At 37.0% G+C, this 27,465-nt stretch overlaps 1 protein-coding gene and 1 long non-coding RNA gene across 4 annotated transcripts; one reads left to right on the top strand and one right to left on the bottom strand.

Moving 5' to 3' along the window:
- Positions 1 to 746: 746 nt before the first annotated feature.
- LOC140037145 (uncharacterized) lies at positions 747 to 18,509 on the bottom strand. Of its 3 annotated transcripts, XM_072081350.1 has the most exons (19): positions 18,148 to 18,509; positions 16,442 to 17,762; positions 15,740 to 16,051; positions 15,416 to 15,640; positions 15,185 to 15,305; positions 14,956 to 15,113; positions 14,195 to 14,828; positions 13,158 to 13,222; positions 12,938 to 13,039; positions 12,576 to 12,718; positions 12,365 to 12,420; positions 5,064 to 5,719; positions 4,780 to 4,970; positions 4,309 to 4,618; positions 3,764 to 4,027; positions 3,576 to 3,685; positions 2,752 to 3,076; positions 1,231 to 1,641; positions 747 to 1,145 (listed from the first exon to the last, which is right to left on the bottom strand). In XM_072081350.1, exons 2-19 carry the CDS (start codon positions 17,195 to 17,197, stop codon positions 885 to 887), a joined length of 5,100 nt encoding a protein of 1,699 aa, XP_071937451.1. In that variant the 5' UTR covers positions 17,198 to 17,762; positions 18,148 to 18,509; the 3' UTR covers positions 747 to 884. The 3 variants fall into 3 exon arrangements, 2 of the variants coding, with proteins under 2 accessions (XP_071937451.1, XP_071937450.1); XR_011841087.1 differs by having other exon boundaries at positions 3,576 to 3,629; positions 16,442 to 18,509; XM_072081349.1 differs by having other exon boundaries at positions 16,442 to 18,469.
- Positions 18,510 to 25,963: 7,454 nt separating this feature from the next.
- On the top strand, positions 25,964 to 26,802 carry LOC140037389 (uncharacterized). Its single transcript, XR_011841311.1, has 2 exons — positions 25,964 to 26,250; positions 26,357 to 26,802. It is a non-coding gene; the product is annotated as an uncharacterized lncRNA (long non-coding RNA).
- Positions 26,803 to 27,465: the final 663 nt, after the last annotated feature.

Raw genomic sequence — 27,465 nt, 5'->3', positions numbered from 1 at the left:
AGCACCCAAAACAGATCAGTAATTACGCTACTCGCCACCCCTCCCCTTTCACAAGTCACAACCCATTATCCCCTTGAGTCAGTTTAATCCCTTTCCTATCTCCATCTCAATCAAGACTGTTGAGATTATTATTGTCGTCCGAAAGTATGTGACGAGCACTTGTACCTTTCACCAAAAGAATAATAATAATAATAAGAAGAAGAAAAAGAGGAGGGATAACTGACGCCGGGACAACAAATTTTGTTACCATGAAATTCTGCTGTGAAAGATTAATTGAGCGGATTCATAAAATTTTTTCGCCAACGGCCTTATTTGGGTGAGTTTTGGTACTCCAAAAAGTTAAGCATAATTTTTCAACTTTGAAAAGAATTAACAGCAATAGTCAAAAACCTTGAGGGAATTTTTTCAAAATACTGTAAAAAAGTTTTATTTCGCAATTTCTACAGGGTCCGTCTGATGCTCCTACCACGTCCTACATACAATTCGATCTCGAGACCTTGCCAACAATTCTGTGTAAAATTCAAAATTAAAAAATTGAATAGCCCCACAAAATGGTTTTATTTGCATCATGATTGTGTTTTTTCCAAAAAAAATTTCCAAACATCCTCATGCTACATATTTTTGGGACATGTTTTTTTTTTTTTCCTCCCGTTCTATGCATGAAAAAAGAATAAAAGTTACTCCATATTATGGACACGGTTGAAGGCATTTAAAAAATAAAAGGGTAATAAACACTGTGCAAAAGGTTTTCTCAAGCTGGATCGATCATTAAATGCCGGATTTACGTGCTGGATTGACAAACATTGAACGCTTACCCGTCCTCTTTCCCTACAGACAACTTTGTGGAGCTTCAAAATTGAACATCAAGAACTGAACATCGACGATCAAGATTTTAATGGTAACTTGCCAAAAATATTGGATCTCAGGGGAAACCTAACAGACGACCCTTTCACTTTTACGTCTCCAAGTTGCTTACTCCTTGATTTTTCTGCACTAGCTGATCCCCTGCTGCTTTCTTCAGTCATTAGATCATTTCCTTTCTTCACCTTTTCATGGTAAACAGCTGGTGGAGCAAGCCTCAGCTGAGGCATATTCTCTATTTGGCTTGATCTCTGGTCTTTATGAAGATTGTTCAAGAGCTCAAACTGGATCAACCAAAAACCAATGTGTAAATCAATGTGTCAATCAAGCAATAGGGTTGCAATATTAAAAATGCAAAATCAGATTTACCCTAGAAATTGGGTGGGAACCATAGGAATTCTCTGACACATCATTATCTGGTGCATGAAGAACACTTGTGCCGGGTACTTTATGCGATCTTGATAAAGCTTTGCTCACCAACTCATTCGCGACAACCACAGATTTGCTTCTTGATCTCTGAGCTTTCTTCCCAGCCACACAAATGGGACATCCAGCTGATGAGCCCCAAACTGAAGTCTCATTTTCCTGGAGTACACAGTGGACATGCATTGCATGGCCACAACTGAAAACTTGGATGCTGGAGCTGTGGGATCTTTTTGTAAGGAGTCCATTGCATACACAACATGTTAGTCCCCGAGGGGCAAAACCATGGGAAGCACCCTTCTTAAGTAAGCTCATGGTGTAGTAGGTATCGTCCTCAATCAAGGATTTGGCAGTGTCCTGACATGACATCAGAAAAAGTCACTAAATGCGTAAAATGCTAGAGTAATTTATTCAAAAATCACTCTCAAAAAAAGAAAGCATCAAAAGTCTAATATCACATAATAAACTCGTGAATTCAAGTCAAGCTAATCACAGCTAGAAGTTCCCATATGAGATGTTTTACTGGCTTTTAATATAGTAACTCCGGACAGTTCAACCAAGTCAATTTTTTAATAAAAAGTAAAGAGCTTAACAAATAACAACAAAGAAGATGGAGCTTTCATGCACAAGTCAAGCAGAATTCAGATATAGTCCTCAATGGAGAAAATAATTAGAATTCTGTAGTGTCAAGAGATCCTTCACATTTTGATGAACTTTTGCTGCTTTACACTTTTATACCACTGCTCCCTCTGTTTTCCTCTTCTGTTACACCCAATCTTTAGTTATTTCACCATCCCTTTTACTGTTTAATTCTTTCTGACAACGTATGTGTGTTGGTGGTTATTTGGCCAGCGAGTCAATGCACAACAGTAAATTAGTGCAAGCATCCACACATTAAAAAGGAAGAAAATTTTGTAGCTCCTTAACCAGACAAGCCACTAGAAGACTCTCTGTCATCATCATAGATTGAGATTTGAAACATCTTAAAACTTTCTGCATCCAGCCGTATAGACTGGAAACAGGTGTTACCATATCCTTCAGGACAACCTATGGTCACAAGTATCTTGGATCCATTTTCAAATAAATCAATATTCTTCCAAGTACTTAAACCCCAACTCTGGCAAGAATTCACAAGATATAATAGCCTTTCTTTGTGGCAAACTAATGCACAAGGGTTCCGGCCTCCAGACATTGCATTGTAAAAATGAACATAAAAAATTAACACTTTTTCGTTCTTTCACAGATGTCAACTATGTGAATATATGTTGAAGCATAAAGCCTGACTCAAACTTTAACAATTCACTTTCTACACCACAGTCCTAAATAGTTTTGCATCGGGAAAACTTGAAAAGATATGTTGACAGAATGTTCAAGGGGTCAGTGCAGGGAAGCATAGTAACCATGAAGAACAAATGAACTAACATCAAATCAATGATTTACAAAACAAAAATTAGACTGCAGACTAACCAGAATTCTTCTTTCAAAATCATATGTTCCAAGCATGCCCAATATGGTAGGTTTAAAGTCACCAAATTCCTGGCTGCCATTATCTGAAAGAAGCTTCAACATGATTGTTGGGAGGTGAACATACCCAATCATTCCTTCGACTATCTCTCTAATAAATAAAGAGAGCAGTTTCTTCAAAATGTATGCATTTTTGTGAGACTTTGAGATCTTCCATTTTATTATGCAGTCATCTTCATGATCTTGCTTAACTTCTAGAACTTCCATGTCTTGCTGATGTATAGATCTTGTTTTGCTGCTACATGAATCCATTAGAGGCAAACAAAACCTACATTGAAAGTATAAAATAATGAAATACAATAATGCCATGCCAACTTATCTTGGTAATGGACAAGTAACAATTGCAGGTATATTCTCAGATATGTCAGTTCCACTAGCAGCCATGAGGAAACATATAAAACCAAAAAAATAAACACACGTGCACACACCCCACATTAAATACTAAAAAAATGAGTCAGAGAAAGTGTCTGTGTGTGTGTGTGAGAGAGAGAGAGAGAGAGAGTTAAGGAGTTGATATAGAAACAGGTGCATGCCTCTATGTATGGTTGTGTTACTTATGACCTGTACCAATATTACCCCAGACCATTCAACAAACGGCGTCAAGGTCTGGTTTCATTTCAGCCCACAACCTAACTAAAAACCATACCAACTGCCTAACTCAGCCCTTTTAACTGTTCTAGTTTTTAGAATAACAACTGAAAAACTAAACTGATAATAGCTAATTAGAAGTGACAAAAGAAGTGTAAAAATATAAATGGAAGTCTTACGAGTCAAGCAACTGAAACCACAGGTACTCAGACTCATGAGGATCCAAACGCGGACTGTTCCGTTGGCATAGTCCAATACAAGAGTGCAGAATGTCAAGTATGTCATTGACCTATAATGTTGAAGCATTATATAAGAACATAAGTATGCTCCTGTCACCAAGAGCAAAGAAGTTAAGGAGACGACAAACCTCCTCCTCCTTTAAAATTGAATTGAAGTGCTTAGGACGAGAATCAGATGGGCCAATAGAAGCTTCAAGCACAATAAATTTTTCATTGAGGCCAGAAAGAATGAGCATAAGAGCACTTCCAACATCACCAACCCTTTCCAGCAAGAAGGAAGCTGCATCTACAATTCCATATTCCTGACAGAGGCGTAAACAGTTCTCTACTCTATAGCTTTCAAAGGTCTCCAAGAACTTTCGAACTGATTCCCGCTCATAGCGACACAACAGCTGCAAAAGACATGGTGACAACTATAACTAAACCATAGATACACAAGATTAACTAAGCCATAAACTTTTAAATGGAGAAAAATAAATTATAAGTTGTTAACATGATAACCCAGAGCTTGCTTGTTCAACTGCACAACAATAAACATACAAGTCCATTGAGCATATGCGACAGCAGCTTGCCACACGCATGATACTTGATGTTAAGGAAATAGTGAATATGACATGATTAATAATACATCCCTCCTTTTAAGAACTTCATCCACAGTTCAAGATATACTCACCTCAAGATACTGTTCTGTCACTTCATCTGTCAGCTGAATTGGCTTAGTGCGGAGCAATTTTGGGAAATCATTCAATTCTTCAAGGAACGTCTTAATTCTATCTGACTGATGCTTTGCCATCCTTCCACTCGGAAAATGTAAACTACCATCTTTTCTTAAGCAAGAAAATTTGAGATTTCCAGTTGTGTGAACCTCAACAAGTGTCTTCAAATAAAGAAAAAGGCTCTCTGGGTGAGAGTGTAACTGAGAAAACAAAATTTCCTGACTTTGTCCATGGAAATGGACAACCACCAGAAAGAAAGTTCCTTCTCTGCAGAAATAAGATAAAAAGAAATGCCAAATTGACCAAATGATGTAGGTTTCTATAAATAACAAACTATGCACACAAAAAGATAAAACGTGAACTTCAAGGCTTCATAACAAATTTTACTTTTGAGATCCACAAAACCATCAGAGTTTGTGCAAAATTACCTGTCTAATTTGACCAGATCACCAATCCTTGAAAAGACTGCTGCTTGGAAGGCTTCTGAATCAGTCTCACTCAGTCGCCGCAACATATCATGGATAAAAGAAAGAGCATGAATGGATTCATCTACAGCTTTTATATAACTATCCAATGCAGCAACATACTGACATCTGTTTGAATGAATTAAGCCGCAGACCTGAACAAGGTGATAAAAACTTTACAATCGACTCATTCGATATCCATGGATTTGCCTAACAATGGACATTATTTTCATCAGCATGTGAAATACCTGGTGAAACTGACATCTTTCACACAAATGCAACAGGTATGGAGCATCCCACTCTGTGTCAGGTACAACCTCTAAAAGTGTAAGCAATTGCTTCTCTCTTCTTTTGTGGATCTCAATATTCTGCCTAGAGACACTAGGTGAAAAGCTAATTTCTGATGTCAAATACTCCAAAATTTGACTTAAAATATCTCTAGACACCTTCGCTCTTTCACAGGCAACATAATAAGTAACAAACTCAATTATGTGGCCTGCATCTTTCTTTGAAGGCCAAGTCTCCAATGAACTACCATCGTCACTGCTAGTAGAACAGCCCCTTTGGAAGTAGCTTGCTTCAAGGATAAGAGACAGAACATCTACTAATTTCTGGACCAAATTTTGACTTTCATCCCCCAAGTCCTTCACTCCCACATTTGAACTGGTCAAGTCGTGACAGAGATTGTTAAATGCTAGATTTTGTTCCTCTAAAAATGCACAATTCAAAACATCTAAAGTGGCTTCAGTATCCAAATCTAACAGGTGACACAGATTTGGGAATGGCTTATCAGACATCGAGTTTGTAAGTGCCTGTGGATTTGGGATACTAGAATCCTCTAATAGAAATGCCAGAATGTCTTTTCTTATAGATAATAGCCGTGTAGGAGAAAGTGTCCCATGTCCTGCAAAATAGAGATAACTTGAGTCACTATAATTCCTAGTACAGTCCTTGGCTTTAAATTTCAGAAGTGATAAGATCAAGTATAAATTGAAATAGCTGCCTATTGCACATAGGAATAAATTACTTTCAACTTTTAAATTAACAGTATTGTTATTCCGCCCGTAAGTCTAAGCATCTTACCTCTCCAGAAACATCCAAACTAATTCATTGAGAGAAAGGCACAATTTAAGAGAAATCCTAGTGCAAGACAATAAGCACTCTAAAGAAATCCGATTGTATCACATCGTGCAAAAAGAAAGGTCTTAATCTTCTGAAGAGCTCAATGCTGTCGCATTATCCACAACACATATATCCGTTTTACAGCTTCAAAATTCCGATTTACAGGCATTTTAATATGGTAAGACAAGAGAAAATGTGATATGAAATACAAAAGATGCTGCCATTTGAATATTAAATAACTTTGATGCAGCCCAGTTCCACTTGTTATGAAAATATCTATTTGAGGGAAGTGCTACGATACTTAAAATTAGGAAAATATAAGAATCCTATGCAAGATTAGTCACCTCGCTTATTCGAAATCTGAAGAAAGAAACTACTCAATTTTATCAATTTGGTTGTAGCTAATTTTGGTGCTCGTATTTTGAGGATCCTGCCAAGCTAGGAGGGCATTAAAAGCCTTGGCTGGATAGTGGTTATTTGCAAGGACCAAATATTTGAAGCCAAATTTTCTCACCACTGCATGACACTAAACTTGTCTCCACTATATTTTCTTTTAATGGCTCTTGTTAATAACTCGCTGCAAAAATTTTCACTGCACATGAGCTTACTGGTTTACTCAATTTCTTCTCTGAAGAGAAATTTTCAGAGAATGTTGCAATCATGTTACTTCTCCAGGAATTCAAGCCAGTTTATACTCTCTTAACATGTTCAAGCAGTTGACCAGCTAAAATCAATCCGGGCCAATTGTACATTTGCCCCTTACATTTGGACTGTGGACCAATTTGGTCCCTCAAGTTTCCTGAAAAATCACATTTGTGACCTTTACTTTATTTTAAAAAAGGAAATTTCATGAAAGTTGACTGTTGAAAATCTAGAATATCTTTTTCTATGTATATCCCATGATTTCTGCTCTATTTTAGGATAGAATAATTTACTCCTAATGTAATTTAGGATAGAATAAATTAGCTCCTAATTTTTAGGAAATTACAGATTTCATGGAATTGACAAAAGTCAAATTCCATTTGTATAAATGTTGTACAGAGTCTAGAACAAAAGATATGACAGAACAATTCAGTTTTTCTTTTTGTTCATGGTATCAGAGCTTTTGCTCTTGGGACCTCTTCTTGTCAGCCTTCATTGCTGAGTGCTTTCCTCTTTTCAAGTCTTTATTGCCAAGTGCAATTTCCAGCCTTCATTGCTGATTTTTTTTTTCATTAGGCCTTCATTGCCAATTTTTCTTTGAAACCTCCAACATGTCTGAAACTGAAACATCAGAAATCCACTCCAATACCAAATCAGAAGAGACCTCAAATATTCCACAAACAGGGGATTTGCAGAGTATCCAGGCAGCCTACAGGCTCAACGGAAAAAACTATTTGAAGTGGTCACAATTTGTTCAAACATTTCTCAAAGGAAAGGGCAAAATCAGCCACTTGCTTGGAACTAGACCGAAAAAGGGAGATCCTAAATTCGCTGCTTGGGATGAAGAGGATTCTATGGTCATGTCATGGCTGTGGAACTCCATGTTACCTGAAATAAGCGATACTTGCATGTTCCTACCAACAGCTCAAGATATATGGACTACTATTCGACAGACCTATTCAAAGGCAGGAGATGCTGCCCTAATCTATGAGATCAAAACAAAGATCTCAGCCACTAAACAGGGCAACCTTTCTGTTACTCAATATGCCAATCTTCTGCAAAATCTATGGCAGGAACTGGACCAATATTGGTGTGTTCAGATGTTGTGTAGTGAAGATGCAGCCACCTTGAAAAACTTTATCGAAAAGGATAGAGTTTATGACTTCCTTGCAGGTCTGAATGTGGAATTTGATCAGGTCAGAGTCCAGATATTGGGGAAGGAAAGATTATCATCTCTGAATGAGACAATATCATTGATTTGAGCTAAAGAGAATAGGCGAGAAGTCATGTTAGAGCCTAAAACATTAGAAGGCTCGGCAATGATTTCTACAAAGTCAAATAAAGATACAATTTGGTGCACGTACTGCAAAAAATCACGCCATACGCGAGATGATTGCTTCAAACTCCATGGGAAGGAACAAGTCCTTAGTCGTAAAGGAGGATTCAAAGGGGGAAAAGCCCACTTAACTGCTGGAGAAGACCAAACACAAGAAAAATCCAACCAGGCTGGTATGGGAGAATTCAAGAAAGAAGAAATCGAAAAGCTAAGAAACCTCCTAAATTCCCTTGAAAAGTCCTCTAGTACGTGTTCATTGGCTCAATCAGGTAAGTACCTTACCTCTTATGCTTTAAGTGCCTCAAGCATGTCTTCTCTAGGCTCTTGGGTCATCGACTCAGGAGCTACTGACCATATGACTCACAGCCCAATCAGATTTAAAACATACAATCCATGTCCTGGAAATAGAAAAATTATTGTTGCGGATGGATCTCCTATAACTGTTGCAGGCCAAGGGACAGTAAATCTATCAAATTCTTTGTCCCTAAATAATGTGTTGCATGTCCCAAAATTGTCCTCCAATCTCATATCCATCCATCAAATTACCAAAGATTTGAACTGTAAAGTAATTTTCTATTCTACTCACTGTGTTTTTCAGGATTTGGTTACCGGGAGGACAATTGGACTTGCTAAGGTGAATGATGGGCTTTATTACCTTGAGGAGATGAGTGGCAACAAGAAGAACAAAAATCAGTTATCCCTCACCTGCTCCTCAAATAATAAATCTAAAATTTGGCTTCATCATTTCCGTCTTGGTCATCCATCTTTTATTTTACTTAAAAGCATGTTTCCTTCACTTTTCAAGAATGAAGATGTTAGTAGTTTTCATTGTGATACATGTGAAATTGCTAAACATCATAGACTATCATTTCCATTGAGTAATACAAGATCTACTAGACCTTTCTCTTTGATACATACTGATATTTGGGGGCCTTGTAGAATTTCTAGTATTTCTGGAGCAAAATGGTTTGTCACATTCATTGATGATTGTACTAGAACTACTTGGTTATTTCTTATGAAAGAAAAATCAGAAGTAAGCAGTATTTTTCCAATGTTTCATAAAATGATTTGTACACAATTTGGAAGTTTGATTAAAAGAGTAAGATCTGATAATGCAAGAGACTATTTTAATCAAATTCTCTCATCTTTTTTCCAAAAAGAGGGTATAATACATGAGTCATCTTGTGTAGATACACCCCAACAAAATGGGATTGTTGAACGAAAAAATAGACATTTACTCAATGTGACTCGAGCAATTTTGTTTCAACATAAAGTTCCAAAAACTTTTTGGGGAGAGGCTGTTTTAATTGCTGCACATTTGATAAATAGAGTACCTTCAAAAGTACTAAATAATCAAAGTCCCACTGCTGCTCTTTCTGTTTTTTACCCTGATTTTAATGTCTCTTGCACATTGTCACCAAAAGTGTTTGATTGTGTTGCTTTTGTACATGTTCATGCACACCAAAGAGGGAAACTTGATCCAAGAGCTTTAAAATGTATTTTTGTGGGATACTCAAACACAAAGGATATAAGTGTTATCATCCACCTTCAAAAAAATTTTGTACCTCCATGGATGTCACATTTGTTGAAAATGAACCTTACTCTCAAAGTAACAACCCTCATCCCCAGGGGGAGAGTTCTTGGGAAGATAAGGAATTTCTCCTTGATCTTCAGAGTCCTACACTAAACTTAAAGTCTTTCAAGCCTGACCATACACCAAATTCTAAAGGAGAACATACTAGCAGTGAACCTGAACCTGAATTTGAAGTTGAACATGCCAGTAAAGAAATTGAACCTGATCTTGGAGCTGAGGGAAAATCTGGTTTAAATCCAACTACACCACTCAAGGTCTACTCAAGGAAGAAAGTTCATATTTCTGAACCTGTGCAAATCCAAGAATCTGAACCACAATCAGGTACTGAAAATTCTATTCCTTTGTGTGTTCAATCTGACTCTGCTCCTTGTGAATTTAATGATTTAGACCTGCCTATTGCTGTTCGAAAAGGAACATGAGAATGCACTAAGCATCCAATCTCAAATTTCGTGTCTTTCCATAGACTCTCTCCACAACATAAAACTTTCCTTACCACCATTAACTCCATTTCAATCCTACAAACACTATAAGAGGCACTTAGAAATAAGAACTGGTTACATGCTATGAAAGAGGAGATGAATGCCCTAGAGAGAAATAAGACTTGGAAAATTGTAAACCTGCCTAAAGGAAAGAAAACAGTGGGGTGTAAATGGGTGTTTACTTTGAAATATAGAGCTGATGATTCATTAGAAAGGCATAAAGCTCGGTTGGTCGCAAAAGGATATACACAGACATATGGGATAGATTACCAAGAGACCTTTGCACCCGTTGCAAAAATGAATACTGTGCGTGTTCTTTTGTCTTTAGCTGCTAACTTTGGTTGGTGTTTACAGCAATTTGATGTTAAGAATGCGTTCTTACATGGGGATTTAGAAGAAGAGGTGTACATGGAACCTCCACCGGGTTTCAATGAAATGTTTTTTGAAAAGAAAGTGTGCAGGTTAAAGAAAGCTTTATATGGATTAAAACAATCGCCAAGGGCTTGGTTCGGAAGATTTACTAAAGTGATGCTAGCAATGCAATACAAACAAAGTCAAGGAGATCATACTTTGTTCATAAAACATTCAAAAGGAGGTGTTACAGCTCTACTTGTATATGTAGATGACATCATCATCACCGGAAATGATCCAATTGAAAGAGAAACACTCAAAAAGTGCTTAGCAAAGGAGTTTGAAATTAAAGAACTAGGGAGGCTGAAGTATTTTTTAGGCATTGAGGTGGCATACTCAAGTAAAGGCATCTTTGTTTCCCAACAAAAGTATGTCTTAGACTTGCTTAAAGAAACAGGCAATCTTGGATGCAAGGCAGCAAGCACACCCACTGAGCCTAACTTGAGATTGAATGATGAGAAGGATGATAATGCAGTAGATAAGGGAAGATATCAGCGGTTGGTTGGGAAACTGATATACTTGTCCCATACAAGGCCGGACATAGCATTTGCTGTAAGTGTAGTAAGCCAATTTATGCATGATCCAAGAGAGAAACACTTGCAGGCTGTCAATAGAATTCTATCCTACCTCAAAGGGACACCGGGTAGAGGAATTTTGTTCAAGAAAAATGAAGGATTGCTCATAGAGGCATATACTGATGCTGATTATGCAGGTTCTGTTGTAGATCGTAGATCAACTTCAGGATATTGTACATTTCTTGGTGGGAACCTAGTGACATGGAGGAGTAAGAAGCAATCGGTTGTTGCAAGATCAAGTGCTGAAGCAGAGTTTAGAGCTATGGCTCATGGAGTTTGTGAATTGCTATGGCTCAAAATAATACTTGATGATCTTAAAATCAAGTGGGAAGGACCTATGAAACTCTATTGCGACAACAAGTCTGCCATCAACATTGCACACAATCCAGTGCAACATGATCGCACAAAGCACATCGAAGTTGATAGTGGCATGATTTGCACTCCATATGTAGCATCAAATAATCAATTGGCAGATGTCTTAACTAAGGGAATGCCAACTTCCAACTTTGAAGACATTACGTGCAAGATGGGAATGGAAAATATCTATTCACCATCTTGAGGGGGAGTGTTGAAAATCTAGAATATCTTTTTCTATGTATATCCCATGATTTCTGCTCTATTTTAGGATAGAATAATTTACTCCTAATGTATTTTAGGATAGAATAAATTAGCTCCTAATTTTTAGGAAATTACAGATTTCATGGAATTGACAAAAGTCAAATTCCATTTGTATAAATGTTGTACAGAGTCTAGAACAAAAGATATGACAGAACAATTCAGTTTTTCTTTTTGTTCATTGACTAATTAGTAATGTAATGAAACTTGAGAAGATGCAGACAGACACCACCAATCACTCCTGGTGAACCAAAAAAAAAAATTTTTTTTAATAGCAGATTATCTCAGGCAATTTTCTAGCAACTGTCCTAATTTCTATGTCCCAGTTATAGATGTACGAGGAAGCCAGAAGAATTTTGTAGAACATTAGGTAGAAAATGGCACAATAAGTTTTCTCTAAGGTTGAGCATCCATTTTGAAATGCAGTCAGAGTGATTTCCTACATGGATAAGTCAATTTCTGTAAATAACCCTTAACTGATTCAAGATAGGAAGTAATGGACTCAATTTGTTCCTTGTGAAACTTGAGGGAAATGTGAGTTCGTAGGCCAATAACTGGGGACCATAAATGCAACTAGGCAAAAAGAGATCTTGGTTTGCTACATATAATTGAGAAACTCTTATCCTCCTCATTTTGCTTCTCTTGTATATAAGTTCTACAGTTACACATGAAACTCAAAAAATTTGCTTTAGTACTGACCCTATACAGAATAATTTGTAAGATCCTGAGCATCATTTGATTGAACAAAAACTTACAGGTGGAAACTGCAGTTTACCTGGAGGAAAAGCAAAGCCATGGAAGCAGTATTTCAGGTAAACAAGTATCCTGTACCTGTTTCCATTGGTAAAAGATGTGATTGTTTTGAGCTAACAAAAGATTTAGGAGTTACCACAGGAGAAACAAATCGGGACATCTTTGAGTGTTGTCTAATAGAAATTGACGAAAATAAATAGCTTATGGTGCTCATTCACAATAAAACAGATTACCCAAGGACTGAAGCATTTTCCCTCTCGCATTGTTGTAAGACAACCAAGAGCTCCTCCAAAGGAGTCCTGAAATCATCTAGACCTTTGTTAAACAAATATATCAATGCACCATGCAACCTGTGCTCCCTGCACAGACGTACAACCTACAACATAAATTACAGTTCATTAGCAGATGGGAAAAAAGAAACGGACATTAGGGGGGCTAAAAGAGAAAATATCAGAATATTTCTCAGAAATGGCAAAATTTTTTACGGAAAGCAAGAGTACTTTAACATAGCGCAATCAGAAACTGCTACATAAGCATATACCAATCACCAGTTGAACAAAGTAATAACCAATAAAAATTTGCACAATTGAAATACCTGGTTGAAATCCAATGATGAAATATCCATGTGGAGAACACATTGTTCAACTCGCTGCAGCCAACCTTTCATACTATAATGCTCAACTAAAGCTTGCATAATCTACAACCAAAAAATAGGGTCAAATGAGCGGTAGTAACAGGCATGTTGAGAAAACACAAAATAGTAAATGAAACCATTTTTGACACTTAATTGCAGAATACAAAGACATGAGCAGTACCGCAGGTGGCAGACATCCCAGCATGTCTTTCAATATGTAAGGCTCCAAAAGCTCCACAAACGTTTCTGAGGGGAAAAAACTTAACGAAATCATTGACCATAATCTCTTACAGAGATCACCACATCTAACAAGATTTAAGGTTGTGCCCCAAGTTTCTTCAAAACCGGATAATAGATGATACCAACATAGCAACAAACTGCAACAGTGACATATCACTATGGTTTTCATCATAGTACACATTTTAAGATGTAGTGCAAGTCCCCAAAGGAATCCAGGACATTCATTTAAAAATATAACATTCCCTTTTTAGAGAACAGAATAAAAGTATTACTTCATTGACCACCAAACGTATTTCACCACCCAACAAAAAAGACATAATCATACTCAACAGAAAACAATAAAGTAGAATGCAAGACCAAAAAGATTCATGCTCCTTGGTGCTGACTTGTATGAACAGAAAGAGAGTCAAACTATGTATGAACCCCTAGATTTATCCCCGAGGACCATAGAATTTTACCTTCCATTCTGCGCATATTAACTACAATAATATTCCGACACATGAAGTAGCAGACCCTGTAAATACATAGTGCTACGGTAGCAGTGGTCAAGTGGTTAGAAACTAGGCATTCAAAACCTGCTGGTTATGTGTAGTGCAAGAAATTATTCCACAAGAAGAATAAATGCACATATCGTAAGGACTTGCTTGACATGAAAAAACATATAGATGGTGCATGTGTTTTGGTTGAATGGGTGTTTTTAGAGGTCTATTTTGAATTAAAGGTGTATTTTTTTGAGAGATGTATCAGATGAAAAGGTGATTTTCCACCACCCAAACAGAACCTTAGATATTCCTACTTTCCATATACCCTTTTGGAGAAGTTCAACTAGAATAAATTCTATACTATCAACAGATAAATAATAAAAGATAGGAGAAAAAATGTATACCTAAAGAAATTGAATGGAACATTCCAAGCTACTAAAATAATTGCTCTAGCCTTAATTTAGAACGTCCAAAGCACGTCAAAACAGTCAAATACCTTTATGTTTAGCTGCACAAAATTTGGCATAGATTTCATCGAACAGGATATCAGTTCTCTTGATATGTACGCAAAACTCAACAGCAACACCACCAACACGGATATACTGCTCTTCTATTTCAGGATTATCAGAGTCACTGCTACTCTTTGACTCATCCAATTGGTCTGAATTCCCCACTTGGTTCCCAGATGCAACTTTTATATACGAAAACACCTCATCTACGTAGGACAAAAGAAGCTCTGCTAGGTATGGCATAATTGTCTTCTGTACATCATCTAAAGTTCTTGGAAGATCAATAACTCCATGAGCTTGGCCATCATAAATTGTCATAGCCATGTTCAATGCCCCCATCCAGTCACCTGCTCTGTGCAAAACTTCTATACGTTCCTTCCAGGGGAGAAGACGGGAAACAACAAGATGGGAGGTTCCGAGGATATATATGCTGGCGCCCCTTACAGCTACACAGTTATGATGAGCTTTCTCAGGATTCCCATGAATATTGTTAAAGTAGGTATGATATGTAATCATATCATCTCCTCCTGTTCCATTGACAGCAAAGCTTGTGTCATGAATCATATTTCCTTCTTTTGTGAACATCACAAGTCGTCCTATTGATGTGAGAACTACCAGCATCTGCGCAAACATGTGCTACTATTAAGAAATAGATAACATAAGGTACTCAGCCAGCATAAATTTAGGAGTAAATGATATACATACTTATGTTAGAATAACTAATGCAATATCCAGAACAAAAGATAACCTGATCATCTAACCAAGCCACACCCACTGCCGGACAATCCAGAGTCCATTTTGCATATACTTTTAATTCTGACTTCACCAACTTAGCCACCTGAACTTTTCGATCCCAAGCAATTGCAAGCCAGGAACATTTTTCTAATGTTTCAGCAGGTACAGTTTCTGCAACAACACAAATTCTTCGTGAAAAAAAACACTTAAAATGAATATTCAACATATCCTTCCAGACATACCAGTTGAAGAACCGAGCAAATCAGACATGCATCTCCAAGCAGCATAAGGCATTGAACGATCCCCAACACCATCAGGCTTAGGAATTTGAGCATACACTTCCACTGTCGGACTTACTTTTGCCTGCACCAGATGCATGACATCAGAACTGGAAGGAGGATTTTCAAACATGTGTTAACTAACAAACAATACAAAAGGACACAAAATAAGTAAATCCATCAAGAACTTCATACCACCAGAGCGGATTGATGAGTGACAAATATCACCACACCATTTTCAACCAAAGAAGTGGATTTCCAGCCAGAATCTCCTCCAATGACTCCACCCATCATGCTTCCAATAGCACTTGTTGTAACTGAGCTGCTCACTTGGGAAGACATAGACAAGCCTCCAAGGAATTCAGTTGAAAGCAGCGGAGATGCACAAATTACCATGCTAGTTGTTTCATCGAGAAGTTTCTGGTTTGAAGGAAAAAGGGTTTAAATTCTTGGAAAGAGTTAATCTGTCCAGTATTAGCTATTAAAAAGCATGAAGTAATTGAGAATGAAAGGCCTTACGGTTGCTTTGGAATAGGAGATCCGGTTAACCCAAGGAACCACAGAAAAACGAATCAACTTAACAACACCTTTGCTATCCCCACTAACTACATTGAACTGGCGACTAGCTTGAGAATCCTGCCCCAGATATAACATATGCACTACTGGAGCTTTATGCTCATTTATAACTTTAAGTGCTGATGCCCTTTGCACATCCCAAACAGAAAAATGGCCATCCCCATAACCGGCAAAGAGCAAATCTCCCTGCTGGTTGAAGCACATGGAAGTCACAGGAACATAAGATCTTTCCCCTTGTAATCCAAGCATCAACATCTGAACAAATAATGTTTGGACAATTCAGTAAGTAGCACAACTAGATATGGGAACATATGTCAAGGAGACATAAACAGTCAATAAATACCAAGCAAAAGGATATTCTTGGTACTTAAATACTGAGTTTCTCAACAAGGTTGTGCCACTACCTAAAGTCTAAGAACTTTGGAGCCAATAGTTTCATCATTTTCTATCAAAAGTTGCTGTTACTACTCACTTTGTTCTAACAATGAAGAAACGAAACATCCAATCACATCTGGGTTCAGCACAAACATCATTTTGAAGGAAGAAGGCGCTAGCTTTCTTGGAGAAATTCTGAGTTCACTCATGAAAGAAAATCTCATAGACAGAAACTAGTCAAAGCTCAAGAAAATAAGTGTAGAATTAAACCTTTGAGTCCATGTTGTCGGAATGGTAAGGAGAGTATTTGCTTGGGAAGACAAGAATGACTCCTTTAGACATCCCTATAGCAATGTAATTGAGATGAACTGAAAGAACTGATGGAAATCCATGTTCCTGTTTGAAGGCTTGCAAGGAGATGGCCCGAGTAATGGCATTGTTTGAATCAACATCAAAGTAACCCAACACAGTTGATCCCCTCCTAACACCCTCAAGCCTCATGGGTTGGGCAGCAGCACCTTCCTCCCAGTACATGCCTGTAAATGCTTGTTTCTTCTCAAGCTCTTCAGCCAATTCAAGCGGTGTCAAGCAAGGATGGAGTGATTTATTACGTGTCTTTCTTCTACCCTTGTTGCTTTTCCATTGCAAAGCAACATCTTGTACAATATCTGCAACATCGTCATCGGAATTGGTCTCATGTCCTCCGAGACTCAAAACCTCATCTTTAGATTGTGATATTACATTCTCCTGACCATGCATTTCATCTGTCTTAGCAGTAATCTCCTGCTCAAAACATTCTCCTTCATCTGGATCAGCAACAATAGAAGCAATATCCTTGTGGATGACTCTGTTTGTAGAATTAATTCGAGAATCCTCATTATTCTCATCCTCCACCACTGATGAAGATTGTGCTTGAATGGCAACTTCACTAGACGTGGGATTCCTGTTTGCATCCAAATGTTTTTCTTCAGCTTTGGCAGGTAAATGGAACTCAGTTGCAGCAGAAGAAGAAATGGATAAAAGCATAGCCCCAGATGAGTCATCAATTCTTTGTTTATCAACATTTGATACAAGAAAAGAAGTTGCAGCCTCTAGATTGGGAGTCTGATTGGTGGGCAGTATTCCAGCATCCTTGGCCGTCAAATTCTCGTCCTGAACCCTAGAGAAATGCCTGCAGCTGTCCACTTCATCATCAGCCTCTCTCACGCTCAAACCTAGTCCAGCTCCTCCAGCAGTAGATGGAAGGCTATCGCATTCATCATAAACTTCGCCATCAACCTCGTTGGGAACCCAGGAAGCAAGCTCTGAATGAGCGGCAGTAGCAATAGCAGGAGGAGGAGGAGGTGGTGGTGGCGGAGGCGGCGGCGTGGTGGATATGGAGTCGTTTTCCGCAATAGCAATGGAGCAAAGAGCCACAGCACTGGAAGAGGTTCTGGAGGACTTAATGGCAGCGGCGTGGGGAGTTGGAAAAGAACGAGACGCGGCGGCCGCAGCGGCAAGGGCGGCACCGGGCTTGACATTGGATTTGACGGCAGCAAATAGCGAAGGCAGAATAACCGACCGCGAAGAAGCAAATTCAGCCAAATTTATCCTATTATTATTGCTACTGTTAATGCTAGCAGTAAGATTCCTACTAGTCCTAGAAGAAGAAATTATGGAAGTAGTATTCAAGTGGTGGTTGCTATTGGAATCCAAGGAATGCGCAAGAGATAGCCCTTTTATGCTGGGGGTTATTGCAGACAAAGCAGCAACAAGATCGTTGTTGTTGTTGTGATTATTACTACTGCTGTTATTATCATCATAGATAATTGTGCTATTGGAAGAAGAAATGGTGCTAGAATTATTACTCTCACTAAAGTTAGGATCATTAGTTGTTACTAGAGAAGGTTCTTGTTGATGATCTAATCGATGCAGCCGCCGAGAGGAAAGAGCAGTAGCAGCAGAAGTAGATGGAGAAGAAGGGGGAGAGGGTGAACCTGCCGCCGAAGATGAGGATGAAGAAGAAGAATCGTTGAGGAGGAGAATTTCGTCGACTGTACGATGATGATGAGGAACAGAGGAGGAGGGACTTAGGTACTCGTCGGAGTCACCATCATCCGTGCCATTTCCGAGTCCGTGTGATTCAAGGAAAGAGTCCAGCTCCAGCTCCATATCCACACCCAGAAAAAATGATTTTACAAAGACGTAAAAGTCATGCTCGTCATCCTTCTTCACAAATGGCTAGTTTGGGAGTATAGGATACAGAAGAAAAGACGAGAAAACTTAGCTATGAAAGAAAAGAAAATAAGAGAATAGGATGGAAGTTTGGGAGTTTAGGAGTTTAGGAAACAAATAGGATGGTCTTGGATAGGGTTATTGTAACTTTATCCCACTGATGTTTGGTATAGTATCAATTTTCCTTTAACATTATCTTTTAGTTACTTTATTCTCAAGACTAATGATCAAATATTTATTAACTAAAGTAAAAATACATGTTTAGCCCTTATAATTATTATTACTTTATCCCCATAAATTATAGTCTCATCATTCATTTACTTCATAAGGTTATTTTTTTAGCAATTTATCCCACTATTAAACTAATTTTACAAGTTAAAAAATTTTATAAAAAAATACCCTTCTTTTTGTATAATAAAAATAATAAAAAATTTAGAATGACTCTTCTCCTTTTAATATCGAGAAAAAAAGTCAACATATTAATCTCTTTTTTTTTTGAAAATCTTATTAATATTGAAAAAAAAAAAAAAGGAAAGATAGGGAGGGAGATAGAGATAGAGAACTCAATTATTTTTTTAAAATACAAATAATTTTTATTATTTTAAAATTATTTTACTTTTCTGTTGACCATCCAATTCCAATTTTAATCCCCACAACTTTAAAGTAATATGATAATGTTAGACTCTTTTTTATTTTTTCCTTCGTAAAATCTAATTTTCTATCTCATTATCTCCTATCTTTTTTTCTTTTCCTCATATTAATAAGTTTGAAAAGAAAAATTTGAGAAAATTCTTTTGTTTTTATATTTTTATATCTCTTAAAGTGAAAACAAAAAGAAAAATAACCATTCCAACATTTTTTGTTTTTAATTATATATAAAAAATGGTAAATACATTTTAAAAAAATTTTACCACGCTGATTAGATTGATGATAAGATAAAATATCTAGAAAATAATATTAGAAATTAAAGTGATTGTATTATTATAATTTAAAGAGATAGAGTGACAATAACAATGTAATAATACTATATAATAAAATGGTACTTTTATCCAAAATTTGTTAACATGTTGAGTTGAATTTATCTATGGTGGTGAAACAACTAAAATATAAAGTTAAAAAATAAACAGATAGTAGTGATATAATTTAAAAGGTTAAAGTGATAATAACCATTTTGGATAAATATGTTATTAAAATTTTGTTTAGTACTCATCTAATCTAAGGATTGGATTATAAATTTTGGAAAAAAATTTGTAGCCTTTTTTATACATTCCGTTCAAATCAGGCCATAAGTGGGTGGTAAAGTTGTTCAATTGTAATAGCAGATTGAATCCCGCCAAATCAGACCAAATCCTTTGCTTTTTGTTGTGAGTAAACTCGCATGCAGCAGTGTTTGAACAGCTGAATTATTTCACATAATATTTAGATTGCATCATAAACATAATTTTCAACCCACATTTTTATTTTTTCAACTACCTCTTTATCTCGCATATCCTTATACTATATAAGAACGAGTTTAGGACTGGATTTCAACTGCAGGGGTGATGCTATTTTGGGAATGTGAGAGTGTTTGAAGAGTTATTGGAACATTAAGTACAAGTCATTATAGGTTTAATTTCAGTATAATTACTTATATAACCTTTCAGACATTTAAGTTTAGGGGCAAGTTTGGTATGTTACAATGTTTGGTACCAAATTGAGTATCAAGTACAACTGAATAAACCTTGTATTTTGATAGAATTACATAAAAGTTCTTTTAATCATTTGTTATACTAACATCCAAGCCTTCCAATTTCCTGAAACCTTTCTCATCCGTTAAGGAATTAATTGGATGTTTACATAATTGGATTTTAATTATAATTAATTAACTTAATTATTATCTGAACAATCAATTATCATATTTATGTCCCCATGTTTAGCCGATACCCTTTCTTCTTTTTCGGTTTCACCTCTTTGATTTTATTATGACTATTAAATATTTGGTGGAATTCATAGCTTTTCCTTTAAATTGAGGTGAGTTCTTTGGATTTATCTTCTTCGATTGTAGTTTTTTTTTTCTGATGATTGGTTTATTCAAGAACTCCATATAGTTTGCCTTTTGATACTTCTAATTCCAAAAACTAACTAATTGTATTGTTTTTCTTAGTAGATCCCAGAGATTCTGTCTCTGGTCAAAGTACAATTTGAGATAATGTTGTCACTTTCTAAAATAATCAGAAAAGTAATTTTATCATCTTCTCCTCCTTAGCCAAGGTATTATCTCTTTATTTAAGTCAAATAACTTTATTTCTCATGAACTTTCTCCTATTATTCTTGACTCCAGGGATTTGTTGACTATATTCCAGCAGTTATGGTTCAAGTAGTTATTTTTTAATGTAATATGATTTGGAATTCAGCTTGTGTTTATTTTAATTGGAAATTTTATGATTGTAAAATTTATTAACTTAGAATTTTGTACTTCATTGAAACTAAAAAAGAAAATTAATCATGCTACATAGTACTAAGATGTCATTTGCACTCTATTTGCTTTCCATGTTATGATCTCGTTCTTGTATTATACTGTTTATATAGTTTCAAATACAAAAAATTTGCTTTTTTATGCTATCTAAAAGAATTTGTAGTGGAACTTGATGAGTTTAAATGCTTTAGCTACAGCACCATTTTGATTGCATTGTATTAATTCATTTACTCATAATTGTATGTTGTACAATGATAAATAATGTTTCTTGATTTGATTGAAGCAACTATTATCCATAGTTCAAACGAGTCAATTAAGTAGAGATGTTATATTGAATACTTATACAAGTAAACATTGGAAAATATCATTAAGCAGTTTCTACCTATAGTTTGCAATTCGAATTCATATGAGAAATTTCTTTTGATTTTAGTTACCATTTTCTACAATTTCAAATTTAGAAAATATTATTTGCACCAATTTTTTATAATCAAGATAGTTTCAATTCAGATCTTTAACAATTATGCAGATTTGAACTTATTTATGAGATTATATAGAAATGCCCCTAGCAAAAAACACCAAATCTGAATAGTTACTACAAAACTTTGAAAAAGACCACTTAAGTTTCTTATCTATCTATCATTTTTGGGCATTATTATCTCTGTAAGAAACATGTGATTAAGTCGTATTATACCCACCAAATTATATAAATAGTTAGTCAAAAATAAAATTATTTTAGATTAGATTGGATGCAAAGTGATTGATGGATAAATTTGACTTGATAATTCAGGTTGAGCTTAAGTCGAGGGAGAAATCAGAAGCATTGCTTGAGGGATTTTTCACGAACATATATAGATTCGAGAGATGAAAGGTCCAATTGATACTTTAAAATGTTTTATCATCTTGGATAAGTTTTAGAAGAGACCTTTGGATACTTTTCAATTGCACTTCAAACATTCTTACATTTTCAAACTACCCTTATCTTTGTAGTTGAAATTCAAACATAACCTTTGATCACAACGGATTCTTATATAGTATAACGATAAGGATGTCTCATTGCACATTATTTTTATTGACTCACTATGTAACTTATGATTTTTCTATTAAAATCACATGATAAAATCATCATACTTCAGTTCCTATACTACAAAATATTAAACAATAATTATTAATTATCTTGAATCACAAGCACCAAATTCCGGCGCGTCGCGCGAGCTGTCCCTCCCTAGTTTACTTCATAAAAAGTACTATAATAATTATCTCGCATGCTCACATGACAGCTGAATTATTTCACATAATATTTAGATTGCATCATAAACATAATTTTCAACTCACATTTTTATTTTTTTCAACTACCTCTTTATCTCGCATATTTACTTCATAAAAAGTACTATAATAATTATCTCGCATGCTCACATTACATTACTGACTAATACATTAATATGTAATATGCTATATTTGTTGAGACAACTCCACTTCCCCCTAGAGCATATCCAAGGATTTGACGGACATGCAACTACTGGGCATGAAGTTCTGTCGTTTATGGATGGCTCTTCTGGATATAATCAAATTCGATTGGCACCGGAAGATGAGGAGCTCACTGCATTTCGTACTCCTAAGGGTATTTATTGTTATAAAGTGATGCCCTTTGGTCTCAAAAATGCTGGTGCCACATATCAAAGAGCAATGCAAAGTATCTTTGACGACATGCTTCATAAGAATATCGAGTGTTATGTGGATGATTTAGTTGTGAAATCAAAGAAAAGAAATAATCACTTGGAGGATTTGAGACAAGTTTTCGATCGGTTGAGAAGGTATCAACTCAAAATGAACCCTCTCAAGTGTGCATTTGGAGTCACGTCGGGGAAATTTCTTGGTTTTGTGGTTCGCCATCGAGGCGTTGAAATTGATCAGGCCAAAATTGATGCTATATTGAGGATGCCTGAACCTCGTGACATTCATGAATTGAAAAGTCTTCAAGGACGATTAGCTTATCTGCGGAGATTTATCTCAAATTTAGCAGGAAGGTGTCAGCCATTTAGTCGCTTGATGAAGAAAGATGTGCCATTTCAATGGGATGAGGCATGTAGTAATGCATTCAATAGCATTAAGTCTTATCTTATGAAAGCACCTGTGTTGGCTGCACCTATTCATGGAAAGCCCTTACTCCTTTATATTGCCGCCCAAGAACGATCGATGGGGGCATTGCTCGCTCAAGAAAATAATGAAGGAAAGGAGGTTGCCCTTTATTATTTAAGCAGAATGATGACCCCCAACGAACTAAATTACTCGCCAATTGAAAAGTTGTGCTTAGCCCTTATTTTTGCAATACAGAAGTTAAAGCACTACTTTCAAGCGCATAGTGTGAGGCTCATTTCCAGGGCGAATCCCATAAAATATGTGATGAGCAGACCAGTGCTGTCCGACCGTCTAGCTAGATGGTATCTTCAACTACAACAGTTTGAAATTATTTATGTGCCTCAAAAAGCTGTGAAGGGACAAGTTCTGGCAGATTTTCTTGCTGATCACCCGATACCTGCTGAATGGGAACTAAGTGATGACTTACCGGATGAGGATGTACTCCTTATCGAGATTCGTCCACCATGGAAGATGTATTTTGATGGTGCGGCTCATCGTCATGGAGCTGGAGCAGGGATTGTATTCGTGACTCCTGATGGAGGGATATTGCTATACTCTTTTACTCTAAGTCATCATTGTTCAAACAATGTCGCTGAGTACCAAGCTCTCATACTCGGACTTGAAATAGCTGTTGATATAGAACAGTTGGACATTCAAATCTATGGTGACTCTCAATTAGTGGTTAACCAACTCTTGAGAAGTTATGAAGTCAAAAAGTCCGAGTTAATTCCGTATCACAAATATGCAACGCAACTAATGAGGCGGCTTGGAGGTGCAAGTATTAAGCATGTTCCTAGAAGGGAAAATAAGCAAGCTGATGCATTAGCTGCGCTAGCCTCTTCACTTACCATGCCGGATCATGAGATACAAGTCCGTGTGTGCCGAAAGTGGGTAGTTCCATCACTGATTGATGATGAAAATATTGAAGGAGGCGACGCTCATGTGGTCTCAACCTATGAAATTGACAAAGAAGATTGGAGACAACCCCTCGTTGATTATCTCAAGTATCAAAAATTACCTGAGGAGCAACGTAGAAGAATTGACATCCGTCGTCGAGCCCCTCGTTTTATCTTGTACAAGAACACGCTGTACCGAAGATCATTTGAAGGTGTACTGTTGCGCTGTCTAAACGAAAACGAGGCATATCGGGCGATGCACGAAGCACATTCTGGAATATGTGGAGCACATCAATCCGGTCCCAAGTTACATTTTCGGATTAAAAGGATGGGCTACTATTGGCCTACTATGGTCAAAGATTGCATAGAATATGGTCAAAGATGTCAAGCTTGCCAGTTTCATGCAAATTACATTCATCAACCACCTGAGCCGTTACACCCGACCGTTGCTTCTTGGCCTTTTGATGCTTGGGGCCTTGATGTTGTGGGGCCATTACCAAAGTCGTCCGGTCAACACTTATATATATTGGCTGCGACCGACTACTTTTCTAAGTGGGCTGAAGCCATACCGCTCAAGCAAGTTAGAAAGGAAGATGTGGTGAATTTTATTCGTGTGAATATTATTTACCATCATGGAGTTCCCCGGTACATTATCACTGATAATGGAAAATCCTTCTCCAATGGCTTGATGGATAAGTTATGTGAGAAATTTAATCTCAAGCAACGCAAGTCCTCCATGTATAATGCCCCCGCCAATGGTCTCGCAGAGGCATTCAACAAAACTTTATGTAACTTGTTGAAGAAAGTGGTGGCAAAGTCAAAGAAGGATTGGCACGAAAGGATAGGCGAAACTCTTTGGGCCTATCGCACCACATACCGAACTCCGACGCAAGCCACACCATATGCCTTGGTCTATGGTGTAGAAGCTGTTCTCCCCCTTGAGCAACAAATTCCTTTTTTGAGAATTGCTATCCAAGAAGGGCTCACTGAGGAAGAAAATGTTCGCCTGCGCCTTGAAGAATTGGAAGCTTTGGATGAAAAGAGATTGGAGGCCCAACAAAATCTGGAGTACTATCAAGCCCGTCTCTCTAGAGCTTTTAATAAGAAAGTTCGACGTCGCTCCTTTCAAGTCGGGGACATGGTACTTGCCGTTCGAAGGCCAATAGTTATGACTCATCGCACTAAAGACAAATTCGTCTCTAAATGGGATGGGCTGTACATTATTCGAGAAGTCTACACGAATGGTGCGTACAAATTGGTGGACAAAGATGGCGTGAAAGTTGGTCCTATAAATGGAAAATTCGTGAAGCTATACATGCCATAAAAAAAAAAGTGAAGTACTCCATGACGCATGAGTCTAAACTGCATGTTGCTCCAAACCCGCATGAGCTAAAACTGTAGACAACAACCACCAATAGTGTAGCACGTGGTTAAACTGCTGAAACACTCCACCAAGTCTAATGTGGTAAACAAAAGGATACTCTTGACCCGCAAGAGTTTAAACTGTGAATGGTAGGAAATACGTGTGACTTGATTCCCTTTTGGGATACGTAGACAGCTTAGAGGGCAACTTCTAAGTTCAGTTACAATCATATAAAACTAAATCCTTTGTACGGATGATTCTTTTGTTGCAAAAAAAAAAAAAAAAAGAGCGGTTCTCTTTAAGACAGTTCGAATTATTTTGTGACATATACTTGAAAGTGTATTATTCAGATTACTAAATTATTTGGATAATTACCTTTTCAAGTGTTATCAAACTTATGCAAAGATGAAATTGTTTGTATTGCAGTTAATAGCTTAAAATGGTGGCTATTGAAAGAATAAGGAAAGACGGGGACGTCTGCAAGGATGTGGAAAAAAGGGGTTAATTCCACTTTGTCCCCTCAAACTTTGGGCGATTACCCACTTCAGTCCCTTAACTTCAAAATGGGACACTTAAATCCCTAAACTTATGAATTGCTCCCAGTTAAGGAAAATTGTTGACAGAATCCTGATTGCCGTTGGTGGTCGAAGTGCGTGGCAAACACTGTCCTTTGACTGAGGGCAACAATGAAAATTCACAAAAAATCACATATATAGATTAAAAAAAATGGTGAAATATGGAGGGAAAGTTTCCCTCCATGCTACCCACTTCAGATGGATAATGTAGACCCGATCCAAATCATAAAAGGGCACTTCAGGTCGGTATGCTGAGAGACCCAAGCTGTCATTCTGCTATCCACAGGGCAGGAAGAAGAAAAGGAGAACCCAACGCATGGTTCAACAAACAAAGAGAAATGGTGAGGCAATTTTGTGATTGTGAAAAGCAAACATTGATGATGACATCATGGACTGCCATGAACCCAGGAAGAAGGTTTTGTCGATGTGCCAAGTACAGAGTAAGGGAAATTAGGGTTTTGTGTTTATACTTGTTTTTTATTTTGGGTTTGTATGAATTGCAGCCACCTAATCTTGTCTGCAAACATAATGTTCTTGTCAAACTAGGAACAAGGAGGCTGCATATACTGGGATTGGGTTGATCCTGAGATGTGTCAAAGGTCAAAAGAAATAATACCTGGACTGCTAAGGTCGATGAACAAGATGGAAGCTGAGTTGGATAGGTTGAAAGAAAATTCAAGGTGCCAACAATCGAAAGTAAGGAAGCTAAGGATGTACTTGATTATCCACTGGGTTGCCATTGTCATGTGGTTGTTTTTGTTCAAATCTGGGGGAGAAGGTCCAAAATGAGTTGTAGAAGAAGCAACCGCTTATGCCGGACTGCCCGTTTTGTTTGCTCAAATATGGGACCACCTTTGTCTGTCATTGCTAAGTAGTGGACCTTTTGAGTGGTGCAGGAAGGAAATTCTTGCTTTTGCTGACTATGTAATTACCAGCACTTTCAGAATCCCGCTTGCGGGTTTCAGCGTTTTATGCTGTCGGGATGTTAACCATCTTGCTTGTGAACATGTGCTACATTCTTTTGAATTTTTGTGACAGGTGAAAGCTTTGTCTGATGAATGTATTTGTGAAATGACCTGAGTGGTGGTAGATGGGTTAATTGGGTCGGTCGCGTTACCCAATTATTTATATCCATAAGTAAAATTTTAAGATTCGCATACCCATCTATTCATGGCCGGTATGGGTAAATGTAGTTCAATGGAAATGTCAAAAAACGAGTTTGACAACCCAATTGCTCGTTTACAACCTATTTATTCTAACTTTTTACAAATTCGTCTAAATTAATTTTGAAAACTTAACTGCCAATTTATACAACCCTTTTTTTTAACTGTCATTAATTTAAATATTGACTTATAATGCCCAAAAAGCCTAATTACCAATTTTTTCTTCTCGCTATCAAATATAATATTAACCCGCATGCGAGGTAACAATGAAATAGTAAAAAGACAGAAACCCGCTTGCGGGTTTCAGCGTTATTATGCAGGCGGGATTTTAACCTGCTTGCTTGTGAACATGTACCACATTGCTTTGAATTTTTGTGACAGGACGAAAGCTTTGTCTGATGAATGTATTTGTGAAATGATCTGAGTGGTGGTAGATGGGTTAATTGGGTCGGTTGCGTTTTCCAATTATTTTTATCCATATTTTTATCCTAA

The sequence above is a fragment of the Coffea arabica genome, chromosome 2e (genome assembly GCF_036785885.1).
Source record: "Coffea arabica cultivar ET-39 chromosome 2e, Coffea Arabica ET-39 HiFi, whole genome shotgun sequence".
Classification (NCBI taxonomy): Eukaryota; Viridiplantae; Streptophyta; class Magnoliopsida; order Gentianales; family Rubiaceae; genus Coffea; species Coffea arabica.
This window is presented reverse-complemented; position numbering and strand designations above follow the sequence as displayed.

Excerpts from the sequence above, each read along its gene's own strand:
- LOC140037145 (XM_072081349.1), bottom strand. The coding sequence starts at position 18,322 with ATGGAGCTGGAGCTGGACTCTTTCCTTGAATCACACGGACTCGGAAAT. Across the intron at positions 13,223-14,194 it reads TTGTGCAGCTAAACATAAAG|AAACGTTTGTGGAGCTTTTG; the intron begins GTATTTGACTGT and ends TTTTCCCCTCAG. Across the intron at positions 5,720-12,364 it reads TGGCTTTGCTTTTCCTCCAG|GACATGGGACACTTTCTCCT; the intron begins GTAAACTGCAGT and ends TCTATTTTGCAG.